This window comes from Caretta caretta, chromosome 28 (genome assembly GCF_965140235.1).
Source record: "Caretta caretta isolate rCarCar2 chromosome 28, rCarCar1.hap1, whole genome shotgun sequence".
Taxonomy (NCBI): domain Eukaryota; kingdom Metazoa; phylum Chordata; order Testudines; family Cheloniidae; genus Caretta; species Caretta caretta.
The window spans coordinates 1721392-1737834 of record NC_134233.1 but is presented as its reverse complement, the minus strand read 5'-3'; the positions used below and the strand labels follow the sequence as shown (position 1 = coordinate 1737834).

The window sequence follows — 16443 nt, the reverse complement described above, 5'->3', positions numbered from 1 at the left end:
GGCTCTGGGAGGGGAGCGGGGGCTGGTGGGTTAGAGCAGGGGGTCTGGGAGCCAGGACTCCTGGGTTCTCTCCTTGGCTCTGGGAGGGGAGCGGGGGCTGGTGGGTTAGAGCAGGGGGTCTGGGAGCCAGGACTCCTGGGTTCTCTCCTTGGCTCTGGGAGGGGAGCGGGGGCTGGTGGTTAGAGCAGGGGGTCTGGGAGCCAGGACTCCTGGGTTCTCTCCCTGCCTCTGAGGCCAACTCCTGCCACAAACGCGTGAGCCGGCCCCCCCTCACCCCCCCCCCCTTCCCGCCGCCTGGGGTTTTTTTTCCAGCCAGGCAGCAGACGAGCGAACCCGGCAAATGTCACCCTTCGCCGCCGGGGCTCGGGCGGGGGGCGGGGGGGGGAGACCGGCCTGTGTCACCAGCCATGCCCCCCCCACCCCCCGGCCGCTGGAGCGAGGAGATTTAATGAGCGGGGGAGGGAAGAGTGGGAGAGGCGAGCGGGGTGGGTTGGGGAGGTGCGGGGGGGGGGGCTGAATAATTTCCCCCCCCCATCTCGAGGCACCACCCAGTGATTGGATAAAACTTTCCCCGGGGGGGGGTCTGTCAGAGGCTCCCTGCTTCAGCCCCCCACCTCCTCCCGTCACCTTTGGGGTACTTTCTGAGATGGGCTCCCTGGCCCTGCTCTAAGCCCCAGGGTCCCCTTTGAGCGAGCGACCCCCCCCCATCACAGCCCACATCTGGGCTGGGGGGGGCTGCGGGTCGCGAGTGAGGGGCACCGGCAGGCCTGGGGGGCAGGGCTGGGCTAGCAGCGGGCTGCGAGTTGGGAGTGAGGGGCACCGGCAGGGCTGGGGGGTGGCAGGGTTGGGTTAGCACCTCAGCCCCCCTCAGTCCTGCCTCCTTCAGGGCGGGACAAACACCCCCAAATATGAGCAGGTGGGAAAGGTTTGGGGGTAACTGGCTTCCGATCCTACAGTTGTGGGGGGAGCTCAGGGATTCCCCCAGCCCCGAAATTCCTCTGCTAGGCTGTTTGGGTGCATTGGCTATTTTTTGTGGGGTGAACGCAGACTCCCCAAAACCTGGAGCTCCCCCTTCCTGCTTCCTAGAGCAGCGGGAACCCCAATCATTCTACTGCCATTTCCTGCTGAACTGGGGGGGCAGGGAGCCATGGCTGTTTGGGGGGTCCAGCATCACCCCGCTTCAGACACCCCTTTCCCTTCTCATCTCTGGGGGGAGGCCACAGGGAGTCCCCTGGCCTCAGCCAGCCTGGGGGGTCGAGCAGCCCCCCTCTTCTAGACTGGAACTGAGCTAGCTTTGACGGGGAGAAACGGGGGGTGCCCCAATCCTGAGCTAGACTAGGGGAGGGGATCCCCCAATACTAGGGTGGTGGGAAGGGGGTCCCCCAATACTGAGCTAGACTAGGGGAGGGATCCCCCAATACTAGGGTGGTGGGAAGCGGGTCCCCCAATACTGAGCTAGCTTTGAGGGGGAAGCTCAGGGGGTCCCCAGGACTCAGCTAGACTAGGGGATGGGGTCCCCCAATGCTAAACTCGTCTGGGGGGGCCCTGGAATTGAGCCATTCCTTGGGGCAGGCAAGGCATGGGGAATTCCCCTCCTGCTCCCACCAGCTGTAGGTTCCCCAAGTGTGTTTGGGGGGACCCACAGGTTCCCGTGTGACATTGTGTGTGTATGTGTGTGTGTGTTTTCTTTCTCCATCCCTTTCTCTCTCTCTCCATCCCCGCCCTTCTCCCATCCCTCCATCCCTCCCCTACGCTTCGCCGCTTCTCCACACACACAGCCATCCACGAATTAACCTCGCCGGCTGAAGGACAACCGGGATTGTGTAGCGCGCTGTGTGTGTGTGTCTGTGTGTCTGTGTCTGGGGGGGGGGACACCCCCCAGCCCCCTTTCTCCGCAGCCCAGCGGAGGGAGGAATAAAAGAAGTTCGATCTCCAGGAATCTCGCCCCGTCTTTCTCTCCACCAGCTCATTAATTTCTGGTGCCGACCCAGCTCCGGGACGGTGCGTGATTTTCGGAGCCCGCGTCCGCGCTGATTTCTCCGGGCTGCCGCGCTCCTGGAAATTTCTGTGCGGGGGGCAGCAGGTTTGGACGGCGGGAGACGGGGGGGGGGCCCAAATCCGGACCGCCGGTCGCTTTGGAAGGGAATCGATTTTGCCGAGGCCGAGCGGGGTTCTGTTCTCTCGTCCCCGGACCTTGACTGTACCTTGAGCAAGAAATTTGCACCGGGACCAAAAAAGAAGTGACTACCCCTGGTTGGGGCAGGGAGGCGGGGAGACACTTGGATTTATTACCCGCTCCGTGTCCCCCGTCTTCCCGCACGCCCTCGGCCGATCTGCTGGAAAGGGGAGAAAGAAACCAGCGACCCCCCGGGGCTAAATTCACCCCTCGCCGGATTAACCTCGGTGGGGAGAGGGGGGTGGGTATAATCCCCCCCTCAGATGGCTTGGCTCTTCTGGGGGATGAGCACGGCGTGAAACCTGCGAGCGGGACACCGACTGGCGGGGGACCATGGCGGCCCTGGCCAGCTCCTTGATCCGGCAGAAACGGGAGATCCGGGAACCCGTCGCCAGCCGGCCCGTGGCCGCCCAGAGGAAGGTCTGTCCCCGCGGCACCAAGTCCCTCTGCCAGAAGCAGCTGCTCATTTTAATCTCCAAAGTCCGGCTCTGCGGCGGGCGGAAAGGCCGGCTGGAAAAAACACCCGGTGAGTGATATCTGGGAGGGGGGGGTGGGCGCCCGAGGAGCTGGGGAGGGGAGCGTGGGCCCTATAGTGCTGTAACGGCCTGGTTACAGGTGAGGTACAATGCTTGGGCTATTTCCTGCTCGTGCCCAGGCTGCAATGCCTGGTGCTAACAGCAGGAGGCGCTGTGAGAGGTCGATTGTGCAATATATGGCCTATATTGTCCAGCTTTCCTTGCAGTTCCGGGTGCCAACAGCAGGGGGCGGTGTAACAGGTCTGATCATGCACTATAATGCATATATTGCCCATCTTTCCTTGCAATGCCTGGTTCTAACAGCAGGGGTCACTGTGACCGGTCCGTCATGCAATATGCTTCATATATTGACCGTCTTTCCTTGCAGTGGCACCATGAACCAATATTATTTATGAACCGCCACTCAGGGGAGGTGATAAGGGGGGTGTTTTGCCCAGGTTAGATGTTTATATGGACTGGTCAATATTGGGTAATAATGCCTGCCCACCCCACCCCCCCAATGAGCACAAAGAGTGTTCTCTTCCTCAGATAAATAAACCCCACTGATCCTTGGGTTGAAAACCACAGTAGGGTCAATATGGACTGGTCCATATAGGACTTTATTGCGCCCCATTGGATGAAACATGTATTGATGTTATGCCATTCCCTCAGAGATGTACATGCTGTGTGGTGTTGTTGGTTTTCAGTCACACTGATGTTTTATATGGACTGGTCTATGTGGGGCTAGAGCGGGCCCCGTTCCTCTCTCTGCTCCTGCAAGAGCAGGGTCAATGGAGCTCAGGACTCCCCAGCTCTGGGAAGGGATTGGGATCTGATGGGAGCAGGGGCTGGGAGGCAGGACGCCTGGGTTCTCTCCCTGGCTCTGGGAGGGGAGTGGAGGCTAATGGTTAGAGCAGGGGGGGCTGGGAGGCAGAACTCCTGGCTTCTCTCCCTAATCCCCTGTTGGTTGAAACCGCCACTGATGAAATCGATGAAATCAATCAATTTCGGCCGTAATTTGGGTTTCAAACCTGGCGGCGTTTATATGGACCAGTCTGTATCGAGCTTTAGCCCCCCCCGCCCCCCCCGCTGCCCACAATGCACCATTTCCCCTTGGCTAGACCAGTCCTGGGGATTCTCCGGGCAGGGGGGTCCATGAGGGGCGGGAGCTGCCGTGATATCGGGGAACCAGCCCAAGCCCCATCGTGGCTGACCAGGATGGGGAGGGGAGAGGGGTCCCGAACCCAAGGGATTGGACCCAGGAGTCCGGGTGACGGGGACCCAGGGGGCAGAAGTGTAATAAAACCCTCCCGCTCGCTCGCTCTTCCCCTGCCCTTCGGCCTTTCCCTCCATTGCCTCATTCTTCCTTTCTTTCTCTTTCTTCCTGTCTTCTTCCGTTCCCTCTTTCCCCAGCCCCTTTCCGGCCATCCCCGCCCTCCACCTGGGTCAAAGTCGACCTCATTTCGCTTTCAGGGCCCGAGGGGAGACTCCCCCCCCAAATATCTTGGGAGGTTCACGCTTTCCTGTCGGGGGGGGCACCGTCTCCCCCTGAACCCCGAGTCCCCATTCTCTGGCCCCCCGAGCCAGCCAGTCGCTGCCCTGGGGTCAGATGGGAGCCGGCGCCCCCTAGAGGGCAAAGGGCGCAGGGAAGGGTCTATATTGGGACCGTGAGGCCCGGCTTCAATTCCAGAGCCGCCTCCTCCCCGCCCGCCCCCACCCCATCCTCCTGCTGCATCCGCAGCATTTCTTACCCCCCCCGCCCCTCTGCTTTCGCCCCCTCCCCCCCCCACTCCCCGCGGTTACTATGAGGCCCTGCTGGGCCCGGTGCCACCTTGGCCTTGGGCCAGCACCTCGTTCTCCTCCGGCGTCCTTGCTGCTGGCAACGGAGGCGTTTGTGGCCACTAGCCAAGCACCACGTGGTCCGCAGTGACCCAGGAGTCCGGGAGCTGCCCCACCCCCACCCCAGCCCTGCCGGTGCCCCCCACTCCCGACCCCCAGCCCCCTGCCAGCCCAACCTGGGGGGTCCCACACCCCTCCTGTGATTTCTATCCCTCGCTGAATCCCATTTGCGGAGCTGGGCGGTGGGAGCCCCAGTGATTTTTCTCCCCCTCTCCCAGGCACTAACCCTTTGCACTGCCAGGCAGCGTGGGCACATTAAAATAAATTAAAGTCATTTACATAAATTTGCATTCATTAAGGGGCGCAGGGCATTGTGGGAGCGCAGCTGGATGGGGGAGCAAAGTTGCTCAAGGGGGTTAGGAGCCCGCTGCTATGAAATGAGAGGATGGATCATTATCCAGGGAAATTCACTGCCGGTGCCCCTCACTCCCAACCCGCAGCCCCCTGCTAGCCCAGCCCTGCCCCCCCAGCCTTGTCAGTGCCCCTCACTCCTGGCCCGCAGCCCCACAGCTCCTGGGGGCAGAGGCCGGGGCACTGGGGCGAGGCTGGGAGGGCGAGGGGGGGCCTGGAGCAGGGCCAGGCCCTGGGGCGGCCAAGGTGACGTGAGCACTTAGTGGAATTACAGCGTGGCCGGGTGCAATCGGGCATTGCGGGGGCGGGGGGGGGAAGAGAAAGGAAGGGGGGGAATACACACACACACACGTGTGTGCACAGAGCATGTGGACGGGCGGGCCCACACAGCAAGCACATGCGGACAGGCGTGCACACACGGAGAACACACATGGACAAGCATGCCACACACACAACCGGCTGCGTTGCAGGATGGGCCAGAGCGCTTCCATTTAGGCCAGGTGCTGGGTTATGAATTATATAAACCCAGCCCATTAAGACGTCCCTTTGCGTTTGACTCACTCCAGCGGCCCGTGGGGGCTCGGGGCCAGGACACCTGGGTTCTGTCCCCAACTCTGGGAGGGGAATGGGGGCTGGTGGGTTACAGCAGGGGGGTGCTGGGAGCCAGGACTCCTGGGTTCTCTCCCCAGGCATGAGACAAGCCAGGCCCAACGCTCCATGTTCCTGTTTCCCAGCTGGCGAAAGGCCAGTGGGAGGGTCTCGTGCACGCCCCCCTGTGGGGCAGGAGTCTGTGGTGGGAGCCCAGATGGGGGCAGGGGATTCGGTGGGCCGGTTTCCACCATCATCCTGGCATAACCTGCCCCGGAGGGGAGGGGCTGTGCCGGTGAAACCCAAATCAGTCCTCCCAGGTCTCCTGGTGATTCCCCGCCCCACGTCCCCGCCTTGCACGGGGGTGTCTTCTCGTGAGCCTCCTGCCAGCTCCCCCATTGGGCGGGGCTTCCCGCACCAGTCCCTCGCTCAGGGACCCCCCACACACACACGCAGCGCCATCGACCCTTTGCTCGCTGCCAGGAGGCAAATCATTTGTGCTGCATCCACCGTGTAATGTGTTGCCATAAATCAACCCGGCAGGGGCACCAGGGGGTCAGCTGGGAAGAGACGGGAAGGGGGCTGGGGGAGAGAAGCTGAGGCGGGTGTGGGCTGTGTCTGAACTAAACGCAACCCGGTAACGCGCCCTGGGGTATCGACACCCGGGCGCTGGAGCGCACCACGCAGCCCGCAGATGCACACACACGCAGGCTGCATGTTCCTCGTATGTGCCAAAGACACCCCTCCCCTGCTGTGTGTACACACACACACACGCTCAGAGTCACACCGGCCCGCGGCCCCATACACCCCCCCCAGGCGGCCGTCCGCGGGCCTCACGGGTACACACACGCCCGTCCGCGCTCGCCAAACCACGCAACCCCACCCACTGCACGCCTCGACCCCGCACAGACGCACACAGAACGACCAACAGCCAGACGCACAGCTACACACAAAGCCTCTGCGACATACACACAACACAAGTCTGACCCAGCGAGGGGGGGGGAGCCAGGACTCCTGGGTTCTCTCTCTGACTCTGGGAGGGGACTGGGGTCTAGTGGGTCAGGGCAGGGGCTGGGAGCCAGGACTCCTGGGTTCTCTCCCCAGCTCGGGGAGGGGAGTGGGGGCTGGTGGGTCAGAGCAGGGGGGGCTGGGAGCCAGGACTCCTGGGTTCTCTCTCTGACTCTGGGAGGGGACTGGGGTCTAGTGGGTCAGGGCAGGGGGCTGGGAGCCAGGACTCCTGGGTTCTCTCCCGGGCTCTGGCCCTTGCGAGGTGAGGGTCAGTGGAGGCCTGCGGGATTCTGGGCTAAGAGGGGCAGGAGAGAGGCAACAAACTATGATGCATTTTTCATTTTTCTGCCAGCCGCTGCCTGTCTGGGTCCCACGGGGGGCCCTGTCAGAGCTAATTTCACTTCAAAGAAACACAAACAATCCACCTCCCAGCGCACGCAGCCTCTGCCAGGGACTGGGGGCGGTGGTGGAGTGGGGCCTAGTGGTGAGAGCAGGGCAAGCTGCCAGTCAGGACTCCTGGGTTCCCTCCCTGGCTCTGGGAGGGGAGTGGGGGCTGGTGGGTTAGAGCAGGGGGGGCTGGGAGCCAGGACTCCTGGGTTCTCGCCCTGGCTCTGTCCCAAACCCTCTGTGTGACCCTGAGCAAGTCACATCAGGTCCCCATGCCTCAGCTTCCCCCTCCTGATGTGCGTTCAGAGAACGGCCTCCCCCCAAAAGCAGCATCTGACAGCCAAAATTCCTACAGAGTATGAAGAAAAATTATTGTATTTCACTGTTGGTCTATCGCCTCCCACCCCCGTATCTAGGCGCTTGTTTCATTTCTACTATCCCCAGATACCCCCTCTATCTATCTATCTGTCTGTCTGTCTATCTATCCCCAGACACCCCCTCTATCTATCTATCTATCTATCTATCCCCATCCACCCGCTCTGTCTGTCTGTCTGTCTCCCTATCTATCCCCATCTACCCCCTCTATCTATCTATCTGTCTGTCTGTCTATCTATCCCCAGACACCCCCTCTATCTATCTATCTATCTATCTATCTATCTATCCATCCATCCATCCCCATCCACCCGCTCTGTCTGTCTGTCTGTCTGTCTATCTATGTGTCTATCTATCTATCCCCATCCACCCGCTCTGTCTGTCTGTCTGTCTCCCTATCTATCCCCATCTACCCCCTCTGTCTATCTATCTATCTATCTATCTATCTATCCCCATCCACCCCCTCTGTCTATCTATCTATCTATCTATCTATCCCCATCCACCCGCTCTCTCTGTCTCTCTGTCTCCCTATCTATCCCCATCCACCCCCTCTGTCTGTCTATCTATCTATCCATCCCCATCCACCCCCTCTGTCTGTCTGTCTATCTATCTATCCATCCCCATCCACCCCCTCTGTCTGTCTGTCTATCTATCTATCTATCCCCGTCCACCCCCTCTGTCTGTCTGTCTATCTATCTATCTATCCCCGTCCACCCCCTCTGTCTGTCTGTCTATCTATCTATCCATCCCCATCCACCCCCTCTGTCTGTCTGTCTATCTATCTATCTATCCCCGTCCACCCCCTCTGTCTGTCTGTCTATCTATCTATCTATCCCCGTCCACCCCCTCTGTCTGTCTGTCTATCTATCTATCTATCCCCGTCCACCCCCTCTGTCTGTCTGTCTATCTATCTATCTATCCCCGTCCACCCCCTCTGTCTGTCTATCTATCTATCTATCTATCCCCGTCCACCCCCTCTGTCTGTCTGTCTGTCTATCTATCTATCTATCTATCCCCATCCACCCCCTCTGTCTGTCTGTCTATCTATCTATCTATCTATCTATCTATCTATCCCCATCCATCCCCTCTGTCTGTCTATCTATCTATCCATCCCCATCCACCCCCTCTGTCTGTCTATCTATCTATCCCCATCCACCCCCCTGTCTGTCTGTCTATCCATCCCCATCCACCCCCCTGTCTGTCTATCTATCCATCCCCATCCACCCCCTCTATCTATCTATCTATCTATCTATCTATCTATCTATCTATCTATCTATCCCCATACACCCCACCTATCTATCTATCTACCTATCCCCATCCACCCCCTCTATCTATCTATCTATCTATCTATCTACCTATCCCCATCCACCCCCTCTATCTATCTATCTATCCCCATACACCCCACCTATCTATCTATCTACCTATCCCCATCCACCCCCTCTATCTATCTATCTATCTAACTATCCCCATCCACCCCCTCTATCTATCTATCTATCTATCTAACTATCCCCATCCACCCCCTCTATCTGTCTATCTATCTATCTATCCCCAGACACCTCCTCTTTTTGACCGGGGAATTTGCTCAGCTTTTCAGATAAGAGTTTATATTTCCTGTCTGATAGCTACAGAGACTTTCTCTAACAAACTTTTTCATCTGGAATATCTTTAGTTTCTCACATTTAACAGATGTAAAGCTCAGGATATCCCCATTTTTTCGTCAGGAAGTTTTTTGTTTGGTTTTTTTCATATGCAAACGATGTAAAATGGCTGATAATTTCCCGGCCTTCACAAAGGTTTTGGTTTGGTTTTGCCTGGGCATTTCCTCAGTTTTTGTGTGACACTCCTTGTTTTGATGTAGTGATTTATTGTGACCGATATTTTGTCAACATTCACAAAGTTTTTGGTTCGGAATTGCCTTAGTTTTTCGTATAGAAGTTTATATTTATTGATAGTGGTACTTCCTCAGCCTTAACAAAGTGTGTTGTTGAATTTCCTTTCTTTTTCTTCTGAGCATCTGTATTTATTGATTTTAAATTACTGCTATTTTCCAACAACGTGGTTTTCTCTGGGGATTTTCTTTGCTTTTCCTGTGAAATTTTATAGTCACTGATATTTAGGCAACATTCACAGGGGTTTATGATTTGGCACCAGCGTGTCTGAGAAAAGATTGTATTTATTGATTAAAAACTACAGACACTTTCGGACTCTTAGCAAAGCTTTAGTTTGAATATTGTCTTAGATTTTCTTATGAAACTCTCTTTATAGATACTTTCTCCGTCTTACCAAAGAGTTCTTTCTTATAATTGCTTTAGTTTTTTCATGCAAAAGACTGTATTTATTGATTTGAAACTACGGATACTTTCTCCATCCTCGCAAAGTTTTTGTTTGGGAATTTCCTTGGATTTTTTTATAACAATCTCTTTATTGCTTTGAAATTACTGATACTTTCGCAGTCTTGCCGAAGATTTGTTTGGGAGTTGCTTTCGGTTTTTTTATACAAAATTCGGTATGTCCAGAGTTAAAAGTTCCTGGTGCTTTTGTTTAGCCTTAAGGAAGGTAATCAGGGAGGGCTTCCTCCTAGCCAGTGGATAATCTATTCTCTGTCCTCCCTTCGGTCCCCCGCCTCCGCATCCCTCCATCCATCCTGCGGGCGGCACAGAGCCGCAGCTGAAGGGCATCGTGACCAAGCTTCTCTGCAGACATGGTTTCTACCTCCGGATGCACCCAGACGGCGCCATCGACGGGACAAAGGAAGACACCAACAGCTTCAGTGAGTGATGCCCAGGCAAGGCCGAGGGGTTATGCAGGGCTAGGCCAGTTGGGGGACCTCCCAAGTGGCAGGGAATGGAGTGGGGTGCTTGGGGGGGAGCTGTACTGCAGGGAGCACTGTACTGCGGAGGGCAGAGGGGGATCCCTATTTCCCAGCCCTCCCACACCACCTTTCCCCTCTAGGGAGCACCGGGATGGGGACTGGCTGGCTCAGGGAGGCCGGGAATGGGGCAGGGGCCTGACCCCTCTAGGGGGCGCCAGGTCCCATCCGGCCCCAGGGTGGGGACTGGCTGGCTCAGGGGGGCAGGGAATGGGACATGGGGCCTGTCCCCTCTAGGGGGCGCCAGGTCCCATCTGGCCCCAGGGTGGGGACTGGCTGGCTCAGGGGGTCGGGGAATGGGGCCCGGGGCCTGTCCCCGCTAGAGGGCAGCACATTGTGTGCATAGAGGAGATGGGTAAATCCTGCCTTGACCTAATCCCACCCACCCCCCTCCGGCTCCAGCTGTCTCCAATCAGGGAGAGTCCTGAATATTCATCTGGGATTGCAAAGAAGGGGATTAACGTCGAGAAGGGATGACAGGGGAGGAAAAATAAATCCGTCTCTAAAGAGGAATGAGGGAGGGGGAGGAGTCGTGGAGAAGAACCCAGGAGTCCAGGCTCCAGGCAGAGCTTCTGCAAAATCGGGCAGTGGGGATCGGAGTCGGCGTCCCCTAGAGGGGATGGGCCCCTGCCCCATTCCCCGCCCCCTGTGAGCCAGCCAGTCCCCGCCCTGGGGCCAGATGGGAGCTGGTGCCCCCGAGAGGGGACAGGCCCCGTGTCCCATTCCCATCTGCTGTTTGTGCCAGGGCTGATGCCTTGCTATCTGTCTCGTCTCCCCCAGCTCTCTTTAACCTGATCCCCGTGGGACTGCGCGTGGTCGCCATCCAGGGCACCAAGTCGGGGCAGTATATCGCCATGAACGCAGAGGGCTACCTCTATACCTCCGTGAGTGTCATTCCCCCCGGCCCTCCCTCTTGACTAAACCGACCGTTGGTGTGAGCGGTGGGATCTCAGGGTTGTGTATGTGCCCTGGGTCCCAGAGGGGTGGAGTTGCCAACAGGGGGCATGATCATCTCTCTTCCAGCAGGGGGTGCTGCTTTCAGGGTGGGGCTAGTGGTGGGTCGTGACAGTGCATCCCCAGGGAGGCAGCTCGGAGATCCATTGGTGTGAGCAGTGGGATCTCTGGGTGAGCCCTGGAGGAGCGGGCTGGTCAGGGCTAATAGGGGTGTAGTATCCTCTCTCTGCCAGTAGGGGGGCCACCCCTGCCCCCCCCAGTCTGAACCCCTGTCTCCCAAACAGAGAGTCCCACTGTGCTGGGGGCAGGTGGGGGGACGCAGAACCTGGCATGCCAGCTATCCCCGCCCCCGCGGAACAGCCCCCCACTTTGCCCCACGTGGGGTGCTCTGGGATAGCAATGCCCCCTCCTAACTCTGCCCCACACAATCCTCTTCTTCAGGCCCCATGGTACCTGGGCCCTTCCTCCCCTTGAAGTATCCTTCCCCCCCCCCCCCCATGCTGTGTTAAATTTAGCAGCTGGTCTGATTTTTAGGGAACCCCTGGGAGAGACCAAGAAAATCCCCACCTGCGACCGGGAAGAGAGAGGGCTTACGCCACCAGCCTCCCCCCTACGCTGTTCTGTCTGTCCATCCCCCGGAGCATGTCTGTCTGGCCGTGTCTTTCTGACACGCTTTCCCTGTCGCTCTCCATCGCGTTTCTCCGACCACGCCCCTGCCTCTCCCCAGCCACGACACGCTGTGGAGGGCGGCAAAAGCTGGGGAGGGGGCCAGGGCCCGCGCTGAGCTTTCGTTGTGGGCAGGGAATAACGTGAGGTGAGGGAAAGCGATGGTGACCGGGGCGCCATGACGCCGACAGGGAAAGTAACGGTGGACGCGGCGCTGATCATGAAAATAATGGTGAACGTGGTGCTGATCGTGAAAATAATGGTGAATGCGGTGCTGATCGTGAAAATAATGGTGAATGCGGTGCTGATCGTGAAAATAGCGGTGAACGCGGTGCTGATCGTGAAAATAACGGTGAACGTGGTGCTGACAGGGAAAATGATGGTGAACGCGGTGCTGATTGTGAAAATAACGGTGAACGTGGTGCTGACAGGGAAAATAATGGTGAACACGGTGCTGATAGTGAAAATAATGGTGAACGCGGTGCTGATAGTGAAAATAATGGTGAACGCGGTGCTGATCGTGAAAATGACGGTGAACGTGGTGCTGACAGGGAAAATAATGGTGAACGCAGTGCTGATAGTGAAAATAACAGTGAACGTGGTGCTGACAGGGAAAATAATGGTGAATGCGGTGCTGATCGTGAAAATAACGGTGAACGTGGCCATGGTAGTGAACATAATGGTGAACGTGGCACCGTGACACTGACAGGGAAAATAACGTCCATCCCCAAAACACCGCTTCTATCCAGCCAGCCAGTCCCATACACCCCATCTACCTAATTATCCGTCCGGGCCCATACATGCCCTCCCCGTCCATTCATCTGTTCTTTCTCTCTCCCCATACACCCCTCTTTCTTTCTTTCTTTCTTTCTTTCTTTCTTTCTTTCTTTCTTTCTTTCTTTCTTTCTCTGAAATCGCTCCCCCTTCCTCCTGCGTCTCTCTCACGCACAGACAGACTGTGTAATTCACAACCCCTCAAATCCGGCCACCCTCAGTGGCTCCCGACCGGCTGCCCCCCAGGTTGGGGGCAGCCAGCTCGAGCCCTCTCTCCAGCCCGTGGAATATTCATGTCACTGCCCCCGACCTGCCCCCCCCGCACACACACACGGCAGCCCCCCACTGCAGCCCGGGCACCCCAACTCAGCCAAGACACTTGGACCCTGGCCCCAGGCCTAATGCCCCTAGCTGGGGTCAGAGTAGCCCAGAGCTTGCTTTTGAGGGCAGCAGGGGGCGCTCTCCTCTGGAAGTCAGTGCTGGGCCCAATGCCCCAGGGCGGCACTGTGGGGCAGGGAGTGGGGCGGGGGGCTCAGCAGGGGGTGCTCTCCCCTGGCAGGACAGGGCTGGCCCCAGGGCAGCTGTGGGTCAGGGAGCAGGGCGGGGGGCTCAGCAGGGGGCCCACTCCCCTGGCAGGTAGGGCTGGCCCCATGGGGCACTAAGGGGTGCTGTGGGGCAGGGAGCCAGGCGGGGGGGCTCAGCAGGGGGCGCACTCCACTGGCAGGCGGGGCTGGCCCCTTGGGGCACTAGGGGGCGCTGTGCTGGAGGGAACGGGGTGGGGGACTCCGCAGGGGGCGCTCTCCCTTGGCAGACAGGGTGGCGCTCGGAGGCGCTGTGGGGCAGAGAGCGGGGAGGGGGCTCAGCAGGAGTCCCTGGTGACTCAGCCCCCGTCTCAAGTTGCCACCCAGGCCGGTCTTGACTATTAAAACGCCCCTGGCTCCTTTCCCGGGATTCGGGACTGGGAACCCAGGCGTCCGAGCCCTGTCGCCTCCCGGCTGAAAGACCAGAGCGGGCACTGCCCTCTACTGCCCACAGTTGGTAATTACACCCCACAGAGACCTTCCTTCCTTCCTTTCTCGCTCACCCCTTTTCTCTCCCTCCCTTCCTCTCCCAGGCTCACTTCACCGCCGAGTGCCGGTTTAAGGAGTGTGTCTTCGAGAACTACTACGTCATGTATTCCTCCACCCTGTACCGCCAGCGCGAATCCGGCCGCTCCTGGTATCTGGGCATCAACAAAGAAGGCCAGCCCATGAAGGGAAACCGAGTCAAGAAGACCAAAGCCGCTGCCCACTTCCTGCCCAAGCTATTGGAAGGTGAGCAGGGCAGCAGGGACGATGGGGTGGTGTCTAGAGGAAGCAATTGGGGATGTAAAATACAGACACCCCCCGCCACCCCGGTGCCCCTCCAACCAGGCACATGGATCCTCCTTCCCACCTCTGGCCCGGGCACGCTGCCCCGGATACACAACCCCTCCCTTCCCAACTGTTCTGTGCTGTGCAAACTTCTGCCACCCCCATGTGACCCGTCTTTCTGGGGTGGTAGGGTGGCTGGGGCAGCCAATCCCGTGCTATCCCTCACTTCCTCCTCCTCTGTGTGTCTCTCTCTCCTTCCTCACAGTGGCCATGTACCGTGAACCGTCGCTCCATAACGTGGTGGACCCCTCGGCACCCCAGAAATCAGACGAGGCCGGGGCCCCCAGCAAAGAGACAGCCAAGCCCTGCAAGGCGACGTAACCCCAAGGTCGGGGAGGGGTTTCGGCACCGCTCCAGCCACGCCCCTCCCTTGCATGTCTGCCCCCTTCTGCTCAGGACGCCTGCCTACCTACATTCAACCTCTGGACCTCAGAAGAAGAAAAAATGCCATCGAGGGTGTGATACCCTTTGCCATCACCGGGGGACGACGTTGCCCTGCTGGAGAAATATTTAGGGGTTTGTGTGTGTGTGTGTATATATATATATATGGTCTTCCATGCCAGCTGAGAGCATGATTCCCTGTTTGGCCGACAGGTGGTGACATTGGGAAAGGTTCTGATCTATGCCACCTTCCTTTGGAGCAATAAGGGCGCGATGCCTTTTTCGACCAGCAAAGGGCGACGTTGGGAAAGCGTCGGATTGCCGCAATAAGGGCGCGATGCCTTTTTCCGCCAGCGGAGGGCGACGTTGGGAAAGCGTCGGATTGCCGCAATAAGGGCGCAATGCCTTTTTCGACCAGCAAAGGGCGACGTTGGGAAAGTGTCGGATTGCCGCAATAAGGGCGCGATGCCTTTTTCCGCCAGCGGAGGGCGACGTTGGGAAAGCGTCGGATTGCCGCAATAAGGGCGCGATGCCTTTTCCCGCCAGCGGAGGGCGTCGTTGGGAAAGCGTCGGATTGCCGCAATAAGGGCGCGATGCCTTTTTCCGCCAGCGGAGGGCGACGTTGGGAAAGCGTCGGATTGCCGCAATAAGGGCGCGATGCCTTTTTCCGCCAGCGGAGGGCGACGTTGGGAAAGCGTCGGATTGCCGCAATAAGGGCGCGATGCCTTTTCCCGCCAGCGGAGGGCGTCGTTGGGAAAGCGTCGGATTGCCGCAATAAGGGCGCGATGCCTTTTTCCGCCAGCGGAGGGCGACGTTGGGAAAGCGTCGGATTGCCGCAATAAGGGCGCGATGCCTTTTTCCGCCAGCCGAGGGCGACGTTGGGAAAGCGTCGGATTGCCGCAATAAGGGCGCGATGCCTTTTTCCGCCAGCCGAGGGCGACGTTGGGAAAGCGTCGGATTGCCGCAATAAGGGCGCGATGCCTTTTTCCGCCAGCGGAGGGCGACGTTGGGAAAGCGTCGGATTGCCGCAATAAGGGCGCGATGCCTTTTTCGACCAGCTGAGGGCGACGTTGGGAAAGCGTCGGATTGCCGCAATAAGGGCGCGATGCCTTTTTCGACCAGCTGAGGGCGACGTTGGGAAAGCGTCGGATTGCCGCAATAAGGGCGCGATGCCTTTTTCCGCCAGCCGAGGGCGACGTTGGGAAAGCGTCGGATTGCCGCAATAAGGGCGCGATGCCTTTTTCCGCCAGCCGAGGGCGACGTTGGGAAAGCGTCGGATTGCCGCAATAAGGGCGCGATGCCTTTTTCCGCCAGCGGAGGGCGACGTTGGGAAAGCGTCGGATTGCCGCAATAAGGGCGCGATGCCTTTTTCCGCCAGCCGAGGGCGACGTTGGGAAAGCGTCGGATTGCCGCAATAAGGGCGCGATGCCTTTTTCCGCCAGCGGAGGGCGACGTTGGGAAAGCGTCGGATTGCCGCAATAAGGGCGCGATGCCTTTTTCCGCCAGCCGAGGGCGACGTTGGGAAAGCGTCGGATTGCCGCAATAAGGGCGCGATGCCTTTTTCCGCCAGCCGAGGGCGACGTTGGGAAAGCGTCGGATTGCCGCAATAAGGGCGCGATGCCTTTTCCCGCCAGCCGAGGGCGACGTTGGGAAAGCGTCGGATTGCCGCAATAAGGGCGCGATGCCTTTTTCCGCCAGCGGAGGGCGACGTTGGGAAAGCGTCGGATTGCCGCAATAAGGGCGCGATGCCTTTTTCGACCAGCTGAGGGCGACGTTGGGAAAGCGTCGGATTGCCGCAATAAGGGCGCGATGCCTTTTTCCGCCAGCGGAGGGCGACGTTGGGAAAGTGTCGGATTGCCGCAATAAGGGCGCGATGCCTTTTCCCGCCAGCCGAGGGCGACGTTGGGAAATCGCCCCCGGGCTTGAGACCACCGAGTGGTGACACGGTCACCTTGGGAGAGACTATTATATACGCCATTTTCCCTTGCAATAAAAAGACAGCATGTTCCTCTTTCCCACCAGCAGGTGGTGATGTTGTCACCCCAGGGGGAAAAGACGGTTCCACCCTCTAGCTGATACCCTTTCTCCCCA

The 16443-nt window shown here is 58.6% G+C and overlaps 1 protein-coding gene across 1 annotated transcript; it reads left to right on the top strand.

The window, feature by feature from the left end:
- The first annotated feature begins 531 nt into the window (after positions 1–531).
- On the top strand, positions 532–16371 carry FGF11 (fibroblast growth factor 11). Its single transcript, XM_048833935.2, has 5 exons — positions 532–2702; positions 9956–10066; positions 10946–11049; positions 13674–13872; positions 14177–16371. Exons 1-5 carry the CDS (start codon positions 2510–2512, stop codon positions 14290–14292), a joined length of 723 nt encoding a protein of 240 aa, XP_048689892.2. The 5' UTR covers positions 532–2509; the 3' UTR covers positions 14293–16371.
- Positions 16372–16443: the final 72 nt, after the last annotated feature.